The sequence below is a fragment of the Lolium rigidum genome, chromosome 4, assembly GCF_022539505.1.
Source record: "Lolium rigidum isolate FL_2022 chromosome 4, APGP_CSIRO_Lrig_0.1, whole genome shotgun sequence".
Classification (NCBI taxonomy): Eukaryota; Viridiplantae; Streptophyta; class Magnoliopsida; order Poales; family Poaceae; genus Lolium; species Lolium rigidum.
The window spans coordinates 250,522,342-250,541,404 of NC_061511.1; the positions used below are offsets into that span (position 1 = coordinate 250,522,342).

The 19,063-nt window shown below is 45.5% G+C and overlaps 1 protein-coding gene across 1 annotated transcript; it reads left to right on the forward strand.

Annotated features, from left to right (window-relative positions):
• The first annotated feature begins 734 nt into the window (after positions 1-734).
• On the forward strand, positions 735-3,076 carry LOC124706024 (protein YIP4b-like). The gene is made up of 3 exons (XM_047237694.1): positions 735-1,232; positions 2,627-2,701; positions 2,816-3,076. Exons 1-3 carry the CDS (start codon positions 735-737, stop codon positions 3,074-3,076), a joined length of 834 nt encoding a protein of 277 aa, XP_047093650.1.
• The last annotated feature ends 15,987 nt before the right edge of the window (positions 3,077-19,063 follow it).

The window sequence follows — 19,063 nt, forward strand, 5'->3', positions numbered from 1 at the left end:
TGATGGGCTTGGGATAAGCGGAGCAACCCAGCTCGGGCATGCTTCGGAGTTTTTGGACAACACGTGGGCCTGACTAGTGTTGACTTGGAGGGGGCTCCCGATTTCAAGCCGACAACATGCCTCCACCACCCTCACTCCATTATCACTAGGAGGAAGCACAAGCAAGAGAAGAGAGCGATGCAAATAGAGTTATCTCATGGTCGCGAGTCGATACCATCAAATTATTGCTAGTCGATTGTCACTAGTCGTCGGTAATAAAGTGTTGTATAGATTAGAAAAACCACTAGAAAGGTAGAATCCAATTTCATTCGCAAAACCTTGCACCATTTTTATTGTCACCTAAGTTGACGACTAGGTAGCTCGTTTGATGGGCCTAGCCGAGCTCGACATTTGGGTTGGATTTGGGCCACGATTTTCCGCTTGAAACCCAACATTGAAGCAGACAAAAATAATGATTATATATATTTTTATCCAAAAATAGGCTACTTTTATATTATATACTCCGTATTATGTTATATCCTGAAAATATTTTGCTACTACATATATAAAATACGTATATTTTGACTGTTTCGGGCCCGGCATTTCCACAGGCAGTTCCGTCCGACCCCGTGATCGCGCGCTTCTTCTTCTTCCCGCCCCCTCCTCTCCCGCTCGCTGACTGATCCACATCCCTCCCACCACCGCGCGATCTCGCCGGCCGCCGGCCGCCGGGAGCCCTAACACGCGACGCCGCGATGTCGCACTTCCATCCTACTCAGGGCGACACCATCCCGCTCCACCCCTCTTCCGCCAAGTCCGACATGGACGAGATCGAGAGCCTCATCAACGCCGCCCCCTCCGCCGCCGCCGTGCTCCCCGCTCGCCCCTCATCCCCTCCACGCGCGTCCATCCCCATCTCCAACTCCCCTGCCGTCCCCCCTCCGGCCAGCTCCAGGCCCCAGCCGGTCCCGCCTTTCTCTCCCTCCGCGCCGCTCCCCTCCGCTTCCGTCACCGTTCCCATTCCCATCGCCGCCGACGGGTTCGGCGCCCCGACCAACACGCTCACCGAGCCCGTCTGGGACACCGTCAAGCGCGACCTCTCCCGCATCGTCAGCAACCTCAAGCTCGTCGTCTTCCCCAACCCCTTCCGCGAGGACCCCGGCAAGGCGCTCCGCGACTGGGACCTCTGGGGCCCCTTCTTCTTCATCGTCCTCCTCGGTCTCACACTCTCCTGGTCGGCCTCCGTCAGGAAGGTAGTTGCCACGTCCTGCATTCGTTCGTCTATGTGAAATCCAAATGAATCAATATCCAACCCAGCTGCAACCCGTGTACATACATGAAATACTTTGTTCGAATGGCCCAATACAAACCTTACAAGTTACACGGATTTTGTTCGAATGACTAAACAATGAATATGCCGTGAAGTGCTAGTATGACGGCATGACCAACATGGGGACCCCGACATTAGTTTGTAGGACTGGAGCCTCCTCCGAGAATCTCCAATGCCACATTTTTTACCTATTACCAATGCTATGGTTTGGATCGCCATCACGCTGTCTATAGACTAGTACTTGTAGTAGTAATATTTATGTATATCACCTTGGTGCTCTTTTGGAGGTTGGGCTTTGATAATCATATGCAGTAGACTAGCTGTGTAGTACGTGTCAGTTGCATGGGTGATTAGTAACACCTTCAGTATCTACACAATCTCATCCTGTATTACTTTATCCCAATATAAAAATGTTACAGGAAAATTAGACTACCTTATCATTGCCTGCTTATGTATCGGAGCTGTCGCAATGTAGCTCCAGCAGTGGATGCCAACCCTTTAGAAACCAGTTGGTGTCAAACGCCGATTGGCACAGCCAAATTCTTATTTGTAGCATGAACTTTACAAACTTCCTGTACATATTAGAAGTGGATGTCCATTGGTATAATAAAGAATATAACAGCATAAAGAGTACATGGAAATTTCTCAACTGCCCGCTATTAGCACTTGTCGTGCTTTCATGTATGATTGCTACTGCCTTACTGGAGTCAGACTCGCAATATTGTCGGTCTCTCGTTCTTAGAAGATTCAACCACTCAAGATGCCAAAAAGTCTTTCCATGGCATATAATAATTTCAAGAGTAAACCGAAGTTTCAGGTAGAACACTGTAAAAATTTCGATGGTAGTGTATTCTTAGAAGGGGGAATATGTCTGGCATTCAAACCTCGATAGTTGGCCATGGCATTCCACTAATTTTTGTATGGCATCTCCAGTTCGGGAGCATAGGCAGCATCTTATAATGTTTCATGAGTTCTCTAGTAAAAGGCTAGTGTTGATGAAATTTGTTTACAGTGAAGGGCTGTGGTGAAAATGAAAAGTGCTGCATTGAAAATCATTTTCTGGAACTTGAGCATTTGATGTTGCTCTAAAGTTTCCACCAGCAACAAATAGAAATCAATCACACCAAGAGCGAAGTAATTTCACTTTATTAGGAAAAGTTGGATGTTCAGTTCAGTAGATGATTAATATGTATGGCGGTATCCTTTGAGAGTCAGTAGTTTGTATGAACACTTGTTCAGGATTTGCGCTTCTTTAATTCTTTCACAGGACAGTGATGCTCCACACACTGATTCTGATGACAAGATTTTGTTTTGCAGTCTGAAGTATTTGCTGTTGCTTTTGCCGTACTGGCTGCCGGTGCTATAATTCTCACGCTGAATGTGCTGCTTCTGGTACTTACCCTGCTCTCTCCCCCACAAGTGCTTGCATATGTGTGCACAAGTGTATATACACACAAGCTGCCACCTGTTCTATTTGTGGCAATGACCACACTGTTTCATATGCAGGGTGGCCAGATCATCTTCTTCCAAAGTCTCAGTCTTCTTGGATACTGCTTGTTCCCTTTGGATGTTGGAGCTCTGATTTGCCTGCTGAATGACAACGACATACTGAAGATCGTTGTTGTGGCAGTAACATTAGCGTGGAGCTCCTGGGCAGCATATCCGTTTATGAGCGCTGCCGTCAATCCGAGGAGAAAAGCCTTGGCGCTTTATCCTGTCTTCCTCCTGTATGTTTCTGTCGGCTTCCTCATAATCGCAATAAACTAAGGGCTACCACACCGTCAGAAGTCTGGAGAATTTCCATTCAAACCATCAGAGTGCATACAGTTTTGATCCGACCGATTTGTTCTTGTAATCTTGGCTCACTACTCTGATGAGTATTTTTCTTCTTACATGATCAAAGATCATATGGCTATAGAGTTCAATAGAAAGTTATACTTGATGTAGAGGTAGAATAAATTTGTAGGCTGCTGATGGGTTTCTCTAGTTCTACCATCTCAGCCGTAATTATTACTTGGTTATTTCCAGTAAGGCAATATTGTTTTCCACCCATCAGTGAGAACTCCTGTATGCCTGGTTATTATTACTTGGTCAAGAGTTCTTCCTGGAAATTCTCACTGATGCATCTGGTCTGGTAACTATGTACGGATCAGAGTCATGCTATTCACTGCAACTAGTGAAATGCAGGCTTCCCTAGCGTCTTTCGGAACTGGCTAACCGCTCTCTTTGTGACTTCCTCGTCTTGAGTCCTATTAAATGGGGTAGCCGGCCCTCCCATTGCCCATGGTCAGGGTCTGTGTCAAAGAGATCCTCTCTCGCCTCTACTTTTTGACATTGGCATTGACCCTATTCAGCAAGTTCTTGATCTTGCCACCTCGCACGGATTACTTCGTAGGGTTCAGGGGTGCGACCCCATTTTAAGAACCTCCCTATATGCCGACGACGGTGCAGTTTTCCTAGCCCCGATAGAGGACATTCGCAACCTTACTAGCATTGTAAATGCGTTCGGAGAGCTCACTGGCCATTTTACAAACTTTCAAAAGATCTCCATCGTTCCTATCCTGTCGGGGAAATTGACTTGGATGGCATTCTTGAGGGCCTCCCGGTTTTGAGAACTAATTTCCCCATGAAATACCTTGGATTACTGCTTTTGGTTCGGCAATTGAGAAGAGTGGATTTCCAACACCTTGAAGATAAGATGGCGGCAAAATTCCAACATGGAATGGCAAGTTCATAAAGACGGCCGGCCGCACCGTCCTTGTAAAGTCCGTTCTTGCCTCACAAGCTATCTATCACCTAACTCCACTCATCATCCCACCCCCAGTCACAAACAACATGAAGAAGCTTGAGACGGCCTTTCTTTGGTCAGCTACCGACAAGATCATGTGTGGGCAATGCAAAGTAAATTGGAAGACTGTGTGTCGCCCCAAAGATTTTGGGGGCCTTGGTGTTCTTAATATTGACAAATTCTCGAGGTCCCTTCGTTTGAGATGGCATGGCTTAAATGGACCGACGCAAGCAAACATTAGATCTGTTTGGGCAACCCATGCAACGATGTGGATATGAACCTCTTCTATGCCTCCACCATAATTGTTGTGGGAAAAAGACACCATTCGCTCCTTGACAAAATGGTGCGAAGCCCAAGGACACCCCCCTCATATACATAGAGTCAAAAGGAAAGAAATGGAGTGTTAGCACAACCTTAAACAACGATGTTAGGATTGGGAAGATCAATATCGCCGTAGACTTCTCCTTTATCCACATGGAGCAATCCGTTGACCTTTGGATCCAACCCCATGATATCCAACTTGACGAGGATGAGTTGGATACCATCACTTGGACGCTCACGGGAGATGGCCAATACTCGCCGGTCTTGGCCTACAATGCCCAATTCTCTGGCGCTTGTTGCTCCAACATGAAGAGGTTGGTTTGGAAAATTTGGGCGCCTTCGAAATAAAGTTCTTTGATTGGCTTGCACTTCAAAATATGCCTTGGACGGTAGATGCGTTGTAAAAAAAGGGGGTGGCTAAATTGCGGGCCTTGCCAGCTTTGCAAAAGAAGCACGGAGTCTATCAACCACCTTCTTGTCCAAAGCACGGAGTCTATCAACCACCTTCTTGTCCACTGCTAGTACACACAAAGGTTATGTGGTCTCCTTAAAGAATGACTTGGGCTATATTTCTTTGACATCCAACAATAGTCAACAAAATCTCTTGAGGAATGGTGGCTCCTTATGACCGGTTCCGAAGGTCCCTCTCCCTCCTCACATCTTGGGAGATTTGGAATGAAAGAAATGTAAGAGTATTCCGTGACAAACTTGCTCCGCCGATGGTAATTCTAGATAGAATTAAGGAGTTAAATCTTTATGTAGCGGAGGTGCTAAACATGTGAGTGATTTGATACCGGGAGAGTAGTCTGGTTTATAATAACTTTGTGGCTTTCTTGCCAAGCTCTCCCTTAATTGATTGAATGTCGTTTAAAAAAAATCAGTGAAGTGCAATTGGAGTTCAGTTGATTGCTCGCATGAGTTGCTCCGTTATTTCTAGTCTACTGGCAACTAGTGAGTCTCGTCGTGTGTACCCTGCGGCACGACCGATATGACTCTGAAGTCTGAACTGAAGTCGTCCTTGATTTGTCTGACTCGACATGAATGGGCGGTCCTTCCGTCCTGACTTGGTATCACCTTTTTCAGTTCCACATTCTGAAAGCATGTCGAACGCTCCACGACTTCAGTTTTTTTTTTTTGAACAAGAAGAGCCTCGGGCTCTGAAGCATTTAAAATCAGAATGTGCAGGTGTCGGCATCATGTAGCCCAGATATGGAGAAGACTTACTCCAGTTTCGTGTCATGTTTACTTTTTTCGAAAACTCAAAAGCCTTTCGGTTCGATGTATTGATAGATAAAGCAAAGTTTATGTACAAATTCGAGAACGGACACAACACGCCGTACAACTCGACCCAAGAAAAAGAAAAAAGACAAACAAAACTGGAAACTGAGTAATTAGCTTCAGCTGCGTTTGGCGCGGTCTGTGCTTTGGGCAGCAAGATTTTTTTAAAATGTTTATGAAAATACTACTTCGAGGTGTTTGGCTTTAGGAAAAACCACAGTTTTATATACCATAATATGGTATTTACGGTATTTTTGCAGTATAAAGAAGGTCTGAACCTCAAACTGAGAAACGCTAAAACCATGGAAATTACATAACGACTTTGCTAATTCTCAGTATACTAAAATTTAGCTTAGGGCTGCATCTGACGCTAGTGCCATAGAGGACTTAAAGCACTAACCAACTCAGCTAGTATTGCTTGATGTAAGAACAACTGAACAAGACACAGAGAGTTTTTTACTAAACCACGTACGGTAGCTATAAAATTTGTCTTATTCTTGTAGTTTTAAATACCAGCACTTAAATGGACCAAACATTGGTTCGACACGTAAACCGGGAACCCGAGGCCTACCGGTTCGATCGCGGATTTAGTTATTACAGAGAGCACATATGATAATTTTATGTTTATTTATTATAGTAGCAACTTGCAAGTATGATGCAACTGAGATTTTAGTTGTGTGGGGTTGCCACCAATATTTTGTGTGTTGTATCTGAAACTCTTTTTAGTTGTAAGTATGGTTGCAACTGAGATTTAGAGATTTTTCTCTAGTTGCAAGTGTGCTTCAACTGAGACTTTCTCCAGTAATGAAATATTTTTAAGTAGCAAGTGTGGTTGCAATTCAGATTTTCTTTTGCGGTTGCAAATGGAGTTATAGCTGAGATTTTTTCTAGTTGCAGGTTTCAGTACAACTAGGATTTTTTAGTTGCAAATATGATTTCAACCGAAAATTTCTCTAGTTGCAAGTGTGGTTGCAACCGAGAATTTTTCCAGTTGCAAGTACGGTTGCAACCGAGATTTTCTCCAGTTATAAATGTGGTCGCAGCTGAGAAATTTTCCAGTTGCAAGCGGGGTTGCAACCAAATTTTTTAAATTTGTTCAAATTATGAAAATGTTACCAAACTTTTTTGTTCGCCAGAGAGAGAAAATTTAAATAGTGTGTTTTTGAAGAAAATATACGGTTAGATTGTAAAAAACAAAAAAAAACATAAAATGGACAACTATAAAAGGCACTCACATCACTCAATTAAGCACTAAGCTAGTTCTCAGTAAGAGCCCTAGAGAGACCCATTACATAATGCAGTATGTATTGTCCAGACATGGAAATACAACGGTTTTCGAATACTTTGGTTTTATAAAAAACTTTGCTGGCTGCTATCATTTGCCCCAAACTTTCTATTGTTAAGTAATAGGAGATTCACTACAGTCTGTCCACCCTAACGCTACTCCCGTGACCCCGTGCAGCTGCGACGCCGCGCCACCCAGGGGATCCCACCCTTCTCTCCTCCCTCTGCCGTCGTCGAAGGTGTTGCTTGCCAAAGGCTGCATGGTGGGCGCCTGCTGGAGCCGCCAGGGGTGCGAGGCGGCACCCTCCCCAACCCTGCAACCGTTGTGATGCACGGTGACGATAATCTAAAAACTTCCAAAAAAATTCCTCTCTCTAGTTTCAAACTTTTCCCTCCTCATCTACCCTTTCTTCACCTTAGCCCCTCCTACTCTTTCACCTCTCCACCTTATCCCCTCCTACTCTTCCACTTCTCCTCTCCTCCTCTTTCACTTCTCCACCTTGCCAGGTTCACAGGCGACTAGTAAGACTTACCACTAGTGAGGTACCTGTGGCGGGCCAGCGCACGCGACTAGTAGCAAAAATGACACGCGACTGGTAGGATTTTTCCTACTAGTGCGCGTTGGGCCCATAAGGGCTCGGAGTCTCGACCTCCTACACCTACCGACGACAACGGCGTCCAGCGGTGGTGCCGCATCATCTTCGCGCTAGGGCATCGGCCCTGAACATGGCAGCGGCAACTTCCTCCTCCGGAGGTGGACGACCACGTTGGGATCTGGTGTGGGGGATCTTGGGATCCCACACCGATCTCTAGCAGTGAAGATCCAATAGACGATGAGTTTGTCGTGACATGTCAGCCAGTGAAAACCGCGCCTCGACCTTCTTGGCAGACGATGGCGACATCACTTGGCATCGTTACCTTGTCCAAGGCATCGTGTTTCCTTGTCTCGCCATTACACTTGGGAGACGCAGATCTTGCAGGTTGCCGATGCGTGGCATGGGGGCCACTGGCTCAACTTCAATAGGGAGGGTCCTAGTGTTCCTCCCAAGGCAAGATGAAGATCTACTTGATGCTTGTCTTCGTTGATCTGGACAAAGTGTCGAGGTCCGAAAGTTCCAGCCAACGAGCTCCATAAGGCGCTAATGCTTGGAGATTGCCAGATCAGATGGATTCGGTCGCGCGCTGCAGTCTATCACCATCGTGGGACATGTCTTTAGACTTTAGTTCCATGGCGAAGAATGGTACGGAAGCCGAGATCTGAGAGGTAGTAATGATGGTTCGAGTCTTGGTGGCGATGTGGACCTGGCTTGGTGATTTGTGACTTAGAGCAACGACATCGGCAAGTGGGGGCGACAACATAGGAGAGTCTAAACTTCAGAGTGAAAGCTCAATGTCTGGCTATTGATTGTGTTTGACAATGATCTTGTTGAACGCATTGTTTTCGAGAGAGCTAACTTTCTCCGGGGTGAAAACATATGATATGTAACCAGGATGACAACCACGCTTATGCACTATTTTCTTCTTGAAGACGTTGCTTTTGGTGAAGATGGATTTCTGGTGCAGTTTTGGTGGTGTTACGTCTGTTGCTACAAGGAATAGATCAATCTACCGTTTTCACTTTTATAGCTCTTCTTTCCTTTTCTATTTGTGTGTATCCGTATTGGTAATAAAGATAGTCAGATGTAATTAATATCTTCGTGATATGCTTTCATAAAAACCTTTGCTGCCGACCAGTACCTGTCGATGAAGTTTCTTTGGTACGCCGACCTATCAACATCAGCACACGTACATGCCAGGAATAGATTAACTTTTGTTTTGGAGGGTCAAGTCCCAAAGGCGTTGCGTCGCATTGCAGCCATAGGAAGGGTCCTCCTAAACTTGGCAAAACAAAGTAAGAGTACAAGAGTCCAAGCAACGCTAAACCGAAAACAGCTCCTTCCTTCCTGCCACCTTCCGGGTCTTTCCCTGGCATCTGCTCCGCTCGTACAAGACGCGGCCGGTCCGGCCAGAGCGTCTCCCCGATATTAAGGATCGGCGCGCGCCTTTCTCGGCTAACCCGGCGATTCGTGACCGATCGCGTTCTGTATTTGTTTGCGGAGGAGGAGGGCTGTCATGGGCGATCAGGCGCCGGCAGCGTCGTCTACGACGATGGAGGCAGCGGAGCAGCTCATCCAGCTGAGCGGCGGCTGCGACGAGGGTGGCGGCGTGTCGGAGAGCAAGAGCGCGGATAGCGTCAAGGCAGCTGGAGAGAAGTATAGAGGTGATGATAAAGAGGTGGTGACGGCCGTGATGGAGAGCAGCAGTGCCGGGAAGAAGGGTGGCGGCGAAGACGACGATGCCGTCATGGGCGGAGTCAAGAGGCGGAGGCCGAGGTTCCGGTCCCTGGCGGCCATATACAGGGCGACGAAAAGGATCGACCTCGTGCCCGTCCGCGACGAGGCGGAGGATGACAGGAGCAGTGAGGGGACGGATAAGAAGGGGAACAAGAGGGCGGCGGGTGGAGCGGTCCACGACGAGGCGGAGGAGGACAGGAGCAGTGAGGGGAAGGAGAAGAAGGGGAAGAAGAAGAGGGCGGCGGGTGGAGCCGCCCACGACGAGCCGGTCGCCGCAGCGGCGCCGTCCAAGGCGAGCAGAGTGGTACGCGGAAGAAGTAGCACCGTACGCGAGTCGTAGTTGTCAGACTCTCAGGAAACCATGGAGCCATGTATGGATCTAGCTAGATAGAAAACAATGGCGCGTGTTTGGGTGGAAGATTGTAATGGAAGATGGACGTAGGATTGTACGTAAGCGTAGCTATCGGTTTTGTTCATCTTGAAGAACAAGACTTGGCCAAACTTCACATAGCGTCCGGGAATCGTTGAGTGATCTTGCTCTGGTAACTGATAGTTAATCGTTAATTCATTGACCAATCGATGATGCGCATGTTGGTATTTTGCGTACTATTGCCTGGTAATTTTCTTTTGTACTAATAAGTTGGAAGACTTCCCAACTGAATACATTACTTCAAACACATTACAGGATTGACCAAGCTTTTAACCTCCGTCACTCATGAGGATACATAGAGAGGTTACAACAAGGCAAAATTTACTATAGGACACAGTTATTTTTGATTGTTTGCAGAAACGCACCGTCCGATTTTATCTTTGCTAAGTACCACTACAATTTTGTGTCACGTTCGCAAGAACACACCGCAGGATCCAAAATGGAATGTTTAGCACTTTTGTAAGGGACGACCACGCTATGACCGATTTTGAAAACAATGTGCAAAACTTTCCATTTTAGGCCATGTGGTGTGTTTCGGCAAATGTGACATAAAAACTCTGGTGAAGACACAATCGAGCGGTGTGTTTCATCAAACGCTAGAAAATAACGGTGTCCTCTAGCAAATTTTCCCTTACAACAAAGGTAAAAGAAGAGAGGGTTGAATGCATGGCAACCGAGCAAATCCCGTGCGAAAAACTAAGCGCAACAAAACAACTAAAAAACTCAAAGTAGTACTGCACATATTTTCGCTCTTTTCGTCTTTGCAAAGATGAAAACATAATTTCTACTAAACTGTTAAATATTCAACGAAATGTACATATGAGATGACAAAAAATACTTGTAATAATAGTACGAGGATACAAAATAAAATATTGTATCAATGCATGGATGTTGAGATTAATGGATAAAATACCTTCATCTTCTATTCCTAAAACATGACAATGATAACACAAAATTGTTAAATCAATGAATCAGTCAAAGCCCAGACAAACCATAAATACATTCAAATGAAGGGCAACGAGTTCTGAACATAGATGACCTAGCTCAGAGGGGAGCCGCAGCCAAGCCAGGGAAGAGGCGCATCACTTGAGCGGCGCCGGTAGCCGTTCGGTTGATGTCTTCATGTCAATGTGTCGCTCCTTTCACTCGTGTTGGCCTGCTAGGCATTATGGCCAAGAGAATTATGGGCTGCTACACCCGGGCCAAACCTACAATCTCTATATGCAACATGCCAGAAAATTTGTCATGCCCCGGGCCATGGTCTTGGTTACCCGGGCCAAACTCCAGCACTAGAAAAATGTTTCAATGATGAAACACTACCCAACTGGCATACACAATATGACCATCACGACAAGAACAATCACATGTAGAGCATAGAGAAGTGCCACCAGTGCCATCGAAGCATTCAAGGAGTCGGATTTGACAAAATGGGTGTACATGGCTAAAAACAATAGTCAAAAGAGTTCAATCAAAGATATTGCAAAGTATAGAATTTTATATACAAGCATAACTTTCCCCCAAAAAAATAATGGATGTAAAGATGTATATGGACCCGTCAATGCATCGAAGGGTATCACAAACATTAGGAACAAATCATTCTTACAATTTACATCTCCCACGCCGACGTAAGCTACTCGCACATGAGGGAAATGATGCTCGGAACAATGGAGATAAACATGATGACGATTATATTGATAACAACGTAACTGCCACACATAACAAATGATTGGACCAAATGACAATCTCACAAATGGTGCTTGAAATTGAGATTACAAACTCGATGGAGACTAAGAAGCTCTTCCATGTGAAGATGTCGATCAATGAGGATGTAGTGTGGATTTGGTCATGGAGGAAAGAGTCAGGGATGAATCGATTTGAAGGGCTCTTCCCTGCCAAGTCTCTTTTCTTTTCTTTTGTATGTTTTGGAGACAAAACTTTTTGTGTGTTCATTGAATGCCTCCTTCTTCACAAAATGTATCTGGGTCGAAGTGATGGATTCATAAACAGGGTGGTACAACCAGTGGCACAAGCGATATGCTCGTTATGTGACTTCTCTTATGGTTGTTCTGTTGACTTTGGTCCTAGAAGTAAAGTTGCTCCAAATTGCCTTTTATTCTCAACCGGTGTGTTGGATCCCCTAAATATCTCAATTCATGTGCAAATCATAACACACACAGTGTCCCATAATAATAAAGAATTAAGGGAAAAAGCGAGAAGCGCACGACAAATTGGTAAGGTAGTGTCAAACCGTTGAGAAATATTGGTACAAATTAAAGGCATAGCTCCCCCAACCTTAAACCTTTGACCATCCTCGAGCAATAAAATATTCATTATTAATGGAAAGGATTTAAAATGATCCATGGTAAAATTATGAATATATATTGGTATCCCCTGGCTAGATGAGGCATAATTGTTTCATCGCGCTCCACCACACTCCTCGTCGGTTTTGAGTATTGTTGATCCTTGAGAAATTAAGATCCCAAATATTTGTGGATTCATATGTGCATTGTTAGCTACTAGTAGTATTCAATTGTTGCTAGTTATTCTCTCCGTCCCAAAATGTAAGGCATCTAATGATTAGTCAAAAGTCAATGTTTTTAAAGTTTGATCAAGTTTGTACATAAAAATATAAACATTTAAAGTATTGAATGAACATGAATAGATTCACCATAAAGTATATTTTCTTAATATACCCATTCGATATTGTAGATGTAAATATATTTTTCTAAATATTTAATCAAAGTTACTAAAGTTTGACTTTTAACTAATCCTTAGACGTCTTACATTTTGGGACAGAGGGCCTTCTATCAACAATCTTCTTAGTTACTTGCGTAGCTTTACCATTAATAGTTGCATTTGCTTATTTCGTATCTTGTAATTTGCAGACTATTTTATTTATTGGATCATGTTTGCTAGAAGTTGTCAGTGGACTTTATTTGGAGTGAGCATGGCATTGCAATTCCCCCCACTTTTTAGAATTCGAATCAAGAGGCCATAGAATGTGTCCAACTAATTATCACCATTCGTCTAAAATTTGGGTGAAACTCAAATGAATTTTCCTTTATCATCCATTTTTCACCGAAAGTGCATGTCCATTAGTAGTGATGCACGAACCACCAAATGTACCTACGTATCACCAACTAGAGCGAGCCTGCAAGGGTAAATGCAATATGGGACGGCCAGATATATTATTAATTATCAATAATGTTGAAAAGGAACACGTCTCAGGTCCCCATGTATTTTTTTTTCTTTCAGTGATGATATTATCAGGCAAACAACAATGACAAAAAAAAAAAGATCAGTGTTGATGTCTAGCGAGTCACCAGACCACCTGGGCCTGATCTTGTTGTGAGCACGTCCAACATGCATTACAGCTGGCATTAGGGCATCTCCAGCGGCGCGACGCAAACGGATGCTGAGCGATCGTTTGTGTCCGGCGCGATCGGAAATGTGTCTGGCACCACTTTCAGCGGGGCGACGCAAAGTGACCGGACCGTCCGCGGAGACGCAAACCTGGCCCAAATATGCACCAGGTTTGCGTCTCTGCGGACGCTCGGCGGTCGCGCAGAGCGTCCTCCATTTCTTACCCGGTCCCGCATGTCAGGGACAGCGAAATCGATCGCTTCAATTTGCTTCTTTTCCCCGTCTTTGCTGCCCTAGTGCGACGCCACCACCCCAACCCCACCCGCCGCCGTCCCGCCGCTGCGCCGCAGAAGTCGCCGTCGGCTCCATTCTCGCCGCGCGGGAGAGCAGGATTGTACTCGGGCTTGGCTCCGCCGCGTACCTGCCGGCTGTTTTCGGGCGAAACGCTCCCGGCTGCGCCGCCCTTCCGTGCCGCCCACGACCTGTTCGGTCAATTGCGTCGGTAGGTTTCTTACTCGTGTTTTCGGCGCTATTGTGCGCGGCCATTGATCCGCAGTTTGTACCCACGCAGATGGACATGTGGCAGATGTTGGACAAGTTTCGCGCGGAGGTCGTCGACTCCTCTTCCGACGAGGAGTCCGATGAGTCGACGCAGACATTGGCAACTACTGCGGCCTCCATGATCCACGAGTTCACCTCTAACCCGGGGCCGCAACACCGGGGCTCTGTGAAGGGGCGCTCCAAAAACCTGCCGCGCAACAGAGTGGAAGGGCAGGCCCGCCTCCACAAGGACTACCTCCACCTCACCAATCCGATCTTCCCGGAAAAACTGTTCCGGCGCCGATACAGGATGTCAAGGGACCTGTTCTTGGTCATTCTACGGGGCGTTAGAAACTAGACCCCTACTTCCAATGCAGGCCTGATGCAACAGGTGCGCTAGGCTTCACCTCCTACCAAAAATGCTCCGCGGCTATTCGCATGCTCTCATATGGAATGGCTACGGATATATTCGATGGGTATCTTCGAATGGGTGAGAGCACCTGCCTTGAGGCCATGTATAGGTTTTGCCGAGCCGTGATTGCCGTGTTCGGAGAGTATTACTGTAGGGAGCCAACTGTTGAGGATACAAGGCGGCTCATGTCTATCAATGAGTCTAGAGGGTTCTCAGGAATGATTGGCAGCATATATTGCATGCACTGGGAGTGGAAAACTGTCCATTTGGATGGCAGGGTGCGTACAGCGGGCATGAGGAGGGAATAACTGTCATTCTTGAAGCTGTCATATCTCAAGATTTATGAATTTGGCATTCGTTCTTTGGCATGGCCGGTTCCAACAATGACATCAATGTGTTACACCGATCACCGATTTTCAACCGGCTCATGCAAGGCAAAGCTCCCCGGGTGAGCTATGAGATCAATGGAAATGCATATGACAAGTCATATTATCTTGCTGATGGCATCTACCCTGACTGGGCCACATTGGTGAAGACTGTCCGTAATCCAAACTCCGAGAAGACGAGGAGGTTTGCCAAGATGCAAGAGGCTTGTAGGAAAGATGTGGAGCGCGAATTTGGTGTGCTCCAAGCTCGGTGGGCAATTGGCCGTCACCCGACAAGAACATGGTCACTGAAGACCATGCATGAGGTAATGACATGTTGCGTGATCATGCAACATGATCGTTGAGAACGAGCGTCCTGATGGCCGCAATGAGAACCACTGGGAATTTCAAGGTGAACTGGTGGCGCCACTTCCTAGAGCTTCATCTTGGTAGGAGTATCTAAATATAAATGTAGAAGTCACTAACGAGAACGTCTCCAAACAGCTGCAGACGGATCTGATTGAGCATCAGTGGACATTGGCTGGCCATGAAGATCATGCCTAGAGAAATACTATCTTATTTTCATGTAGACTTTTCAAAATTTAAATGTAATAACTATGACTTCGTTGATTTCCTTATTTTGTTGTTTGGAAACTTCATAAATTGATGCAAACGCGGAAATGCGTCGGGCCGTTGGAGCCACCCCTAGGTGCAAACGGACGCGCGGACAAAAACGGTCGGTCTCGCGTCCGCCGCGCGACGCGAACGGACATTTCAGACGTCCGAAATGCATCGCGCCGCTGGAGATGCCCTTAAACCAAGACAAGCAACATCTACTATAAAGTTAGCTTAGATAAGGATCACATGCTTGTTTTATGAAGTGCTTAAGGGCGACTTCTTTTAGGCTCTTGCTTATACATAAGTCGGCTTATGGAAAATGGTGGGGAGAAACTGTGGTGCAAAGAAACTCCTAGAAACTGACCCCCCCCCCCCCCTCTATTTTTTGGGCTTCTAGAAATTTAGCTTATTTGATGTGTTGAGTCATAAATGTCTATAATGCCCCCACTGCTGTATAGGGAGGCGCCGGCACTGCATCCTCTATTTGGGGATGTTGTTTCCACACCGGCGCCTCCATACGGCGCCCCCAATTTTTTTTTTTACAATATTTTGAAACAACATATCAATCACATTTTATTCATATCATATTTAATTATTCATACAATCACACAAATAGAAATTAAATTATTCATACAACCAAACAAATGGAAATTAAATTGTTCATACAATCAAACAAATATAAATTAAATTCTTCATACAATCAAATAAATAGAAATTAAATCATGTATTGTTGGCGGATCCTCTCCTCGCCCACAAATGCACAGCTAGATCCGCCTGAAGTTGAGCATGAACACATCCATCTCGAATTTCATGATGCATGTGAAGGAAAACGCTAAATTCTTGGGGTGCATGATCTACATCAGCAAGAAGCCCTTGATAATCAAATGGTTGATCATCATGCACATGTTCGTCGTGCTCGTTCTCAATGATCATATTGTGCAATATTATACAAGTAATCATCACCTCCCACATCTGAGACTCAGACCAAGTGAGAGCAGGGTACCTGACAGCGGCGAAACGCTGCTGAAGCACCCCCAAATCACGCTCAACATCCTTGCGAGCTGCTTCTGGCATGTTGCAAAATAAGCATCCATCTCTGAAGCTGGAGACGAGATTGTCTTCACAAATGTAGCATACGTAGATACCATCAGCTAGATAGTACCCCTTGTTGTATGCATGGCCGTTTACCTCAAAGTTCACGGCAGAACTTGTCACTCGGCTAGCCTAGAAAACACCGGAGAGAGCTGCAGCACGTTGATATCAATGTTTATTCAGATGTCATGGTCTGCCACCGCCTCTAGAATGATACTACACTCACCAATATGCCCCTTGTACATCCCCTGCCAAGAAAAATGACAATTCTTGCAGCCCCAATGCATACAGTCAATGCTTTCGAGCATCCCAGAAAACCCTTGTGCTGCATTATTTTCCATGATCCGAGCTGTATCATCTGCTCTTAGTGCTCTCAAATGGTCTTTACCAAACACCGCTATGACAGCTCGAAAAACCTGTAGAGAGTCTGTGAATATGTCGACTCCATCATCTGCAGATAGTCACTGGCTGGAGGAGCTTCGTATGCAAGACAACGCATTGCAGCAATGAACTTCTGAATTGAGGCGAGGCCCCACAAACATGTGCAATCTTGCTTGGCCATGAAGTAGTCATCGTACTCCCTGATGCCGTAGACAATCTTCATGAATAGATCCTTGTTCATCCTAAACCGGCGCCGAAATTCCTTCGGCGAATGAGTCACGTCGTCGGTGAAGTAGTTAGCGTCAAGTAGCATTGCGCCGGCTTGACAATGTCGGTTGATGTTCCTCCTCTTGCTTGTCTTTCAGCCGCCGCACCGAGGCACGGCGAACAAAGGCTGGCGAACGCGGAGCAAGTTCGTCAAAATCAGTTGCTGCTTTTGCCACCGGACAACCTCATCGTTCTGCTCCTCCGTGAATAGCTGCACCATCATCTCATCGTCGATGTCCATCGCGGCAATCCGATGAACACCTTGCAAGCGGGGCAGTTGTGTGGCGGCGAGCTCCGTTCCAGGCAAAACAGCGACTGGACAAGGGGGTGGTGACCGTGTCGATGGACGACGGTTCCTAGACAGGTGGCGGTGTCTATTGCAAGAAGGGGATGCGACGGCGACAGCGACGGTGGTGATCTATAGGGGTGGGAGTCAGCTCGGGCGTGGGTGGGAGGTGGGGAAAGCGGTGCGTCTAGCTGATAGGTGGAGCCCACGCACGATTTCTGACGTGTCGCGAGGCGCCGGCGTGCCCGATCCGCGCCCTCTATGAAGGGGCTGGCACGGGGTTGCCGACGTTTTTATTAGGTTTGAAAACTAGCCGGCGTTTTTTTAGGACGCACCGGTGCGAGCCCAAAAACCACGCTTGCCCCCAAAACGCTATCGGGACCGCTATCGGGCGCGCAAGTGGAGATGCTCTAAGAATAAGATTTATAAGATATAAAGATAAGATTTGCAGTACAACTTGGATACTTATCTCAATTAAGCTGCACAAACTTACAAATACAATCCCCTAAAGAGGGACGAACACATTTAGCTACTTTATAATTTAAGGCTTATTGCAAAAAAAAACATGTCTATGCTTTCTAAACAAGTCTATTGGTTTGAAATATTCTTACTAGTATAATAAAGTTGCAGAGTTTTAGTTTTAGCTTCCGTTGAAATATGCTTAGCAATGTAAGAAAGTTACAACATTTTAATTTTAATAACTAGACGTATTTTTTTGTCAAATATTGCACTTCATCTATTTTTTTCCATGTAACCCCTCTCTAGGTCGATTTTCATTATCAAGAGATAACGAAAAAAACACAACATTTATTCGGAAAGAAAAAGAGCAAGTGGATTGCCGCCTACTGCTAGCGTTTTACAGGGAAACTTCTTCCACACATCTTAGCAACAACCACCAAAAGGCTACCAGCAAAAACTACCAAGCACACAGCAACAACAGGCCACTAAACAGGTAGAGTCTATTTCCAGAGAGGAAAGGGAACCAGCATCAGCAACAACCCTCTGTCTCCATGTTGTCCACGTCAGGATCTGCCATTACTTCATCGGTCAAGCGAAGATTTCCTCTGGTAGGTCACCTCTCCGACGACGATGACGTAGCAGCAGCTCTAGCAGCAAGCCCGGAGAAGACCATCAGCACCAGCTCTGATGTTTTCTGCATCAGATGGGTTATGTAGACCTGCCTAGTAGTTCATAAAGACAACAGAGAAACTGATTAGTTCATTAGGAGATTTGATTAGTTTTTTCTCAAAACAAGCTCTATTTCTTAGCTTCCAAATGGCCCAGCAGGTAGCAGCCAGCCCAGCAATTTTCAAATTTATGCTAGCTGGAACCAAACGAGGGAACCACCAAAAGAATTGGGTGAAACTCCCAGGTCTATCAGTTACCCCTATTGCCATAGCAATTGTGCTCCAAACATATTTTGCTGTTGTACATTCAAATAAAAGATGTGATATGGTTTCATCTTGGTGAGAAAACTGACAGGAAGCACTTCCAATCCAATTTTCCTTCAGCAAATTGTCTTTTGTTGCAATTGTTGTGCTATATCAGCCACAATCATATCTTTATTTTTAAAGGGATTTTGCTTTTCCACAGGTATCTGAAAGATCTATCAGTCCCATTCATGCATAGGTGATTGTACATGGATTTAACAGAAAAAATACCATTCTTTGTCCATTTCTAGAATGATTTATCCTTTTCCTGAGATAGCACAGTTTGTCTCACTATACCCAGCAGGCCATGCACTTGAACAGTCAGATCAGGAGACAAGTATCTTCTGAAGGAGAAATTCCACCCAAGAGTAGCAACACCAACAACAGTAATATCTTGTTCATTACATATATCAAAGATATCGGGAAAAGTCTCTTTCAAAGGATTAAGGCCACACCAAGCATCACACCAGAAATTTGTCAATTTCCCATCCCACTTGCATCCTCCTGCCACATAAATAGAGATCTTTTACTTTCTGCATATCTATCCATAGGGGAGAGTCTCCATG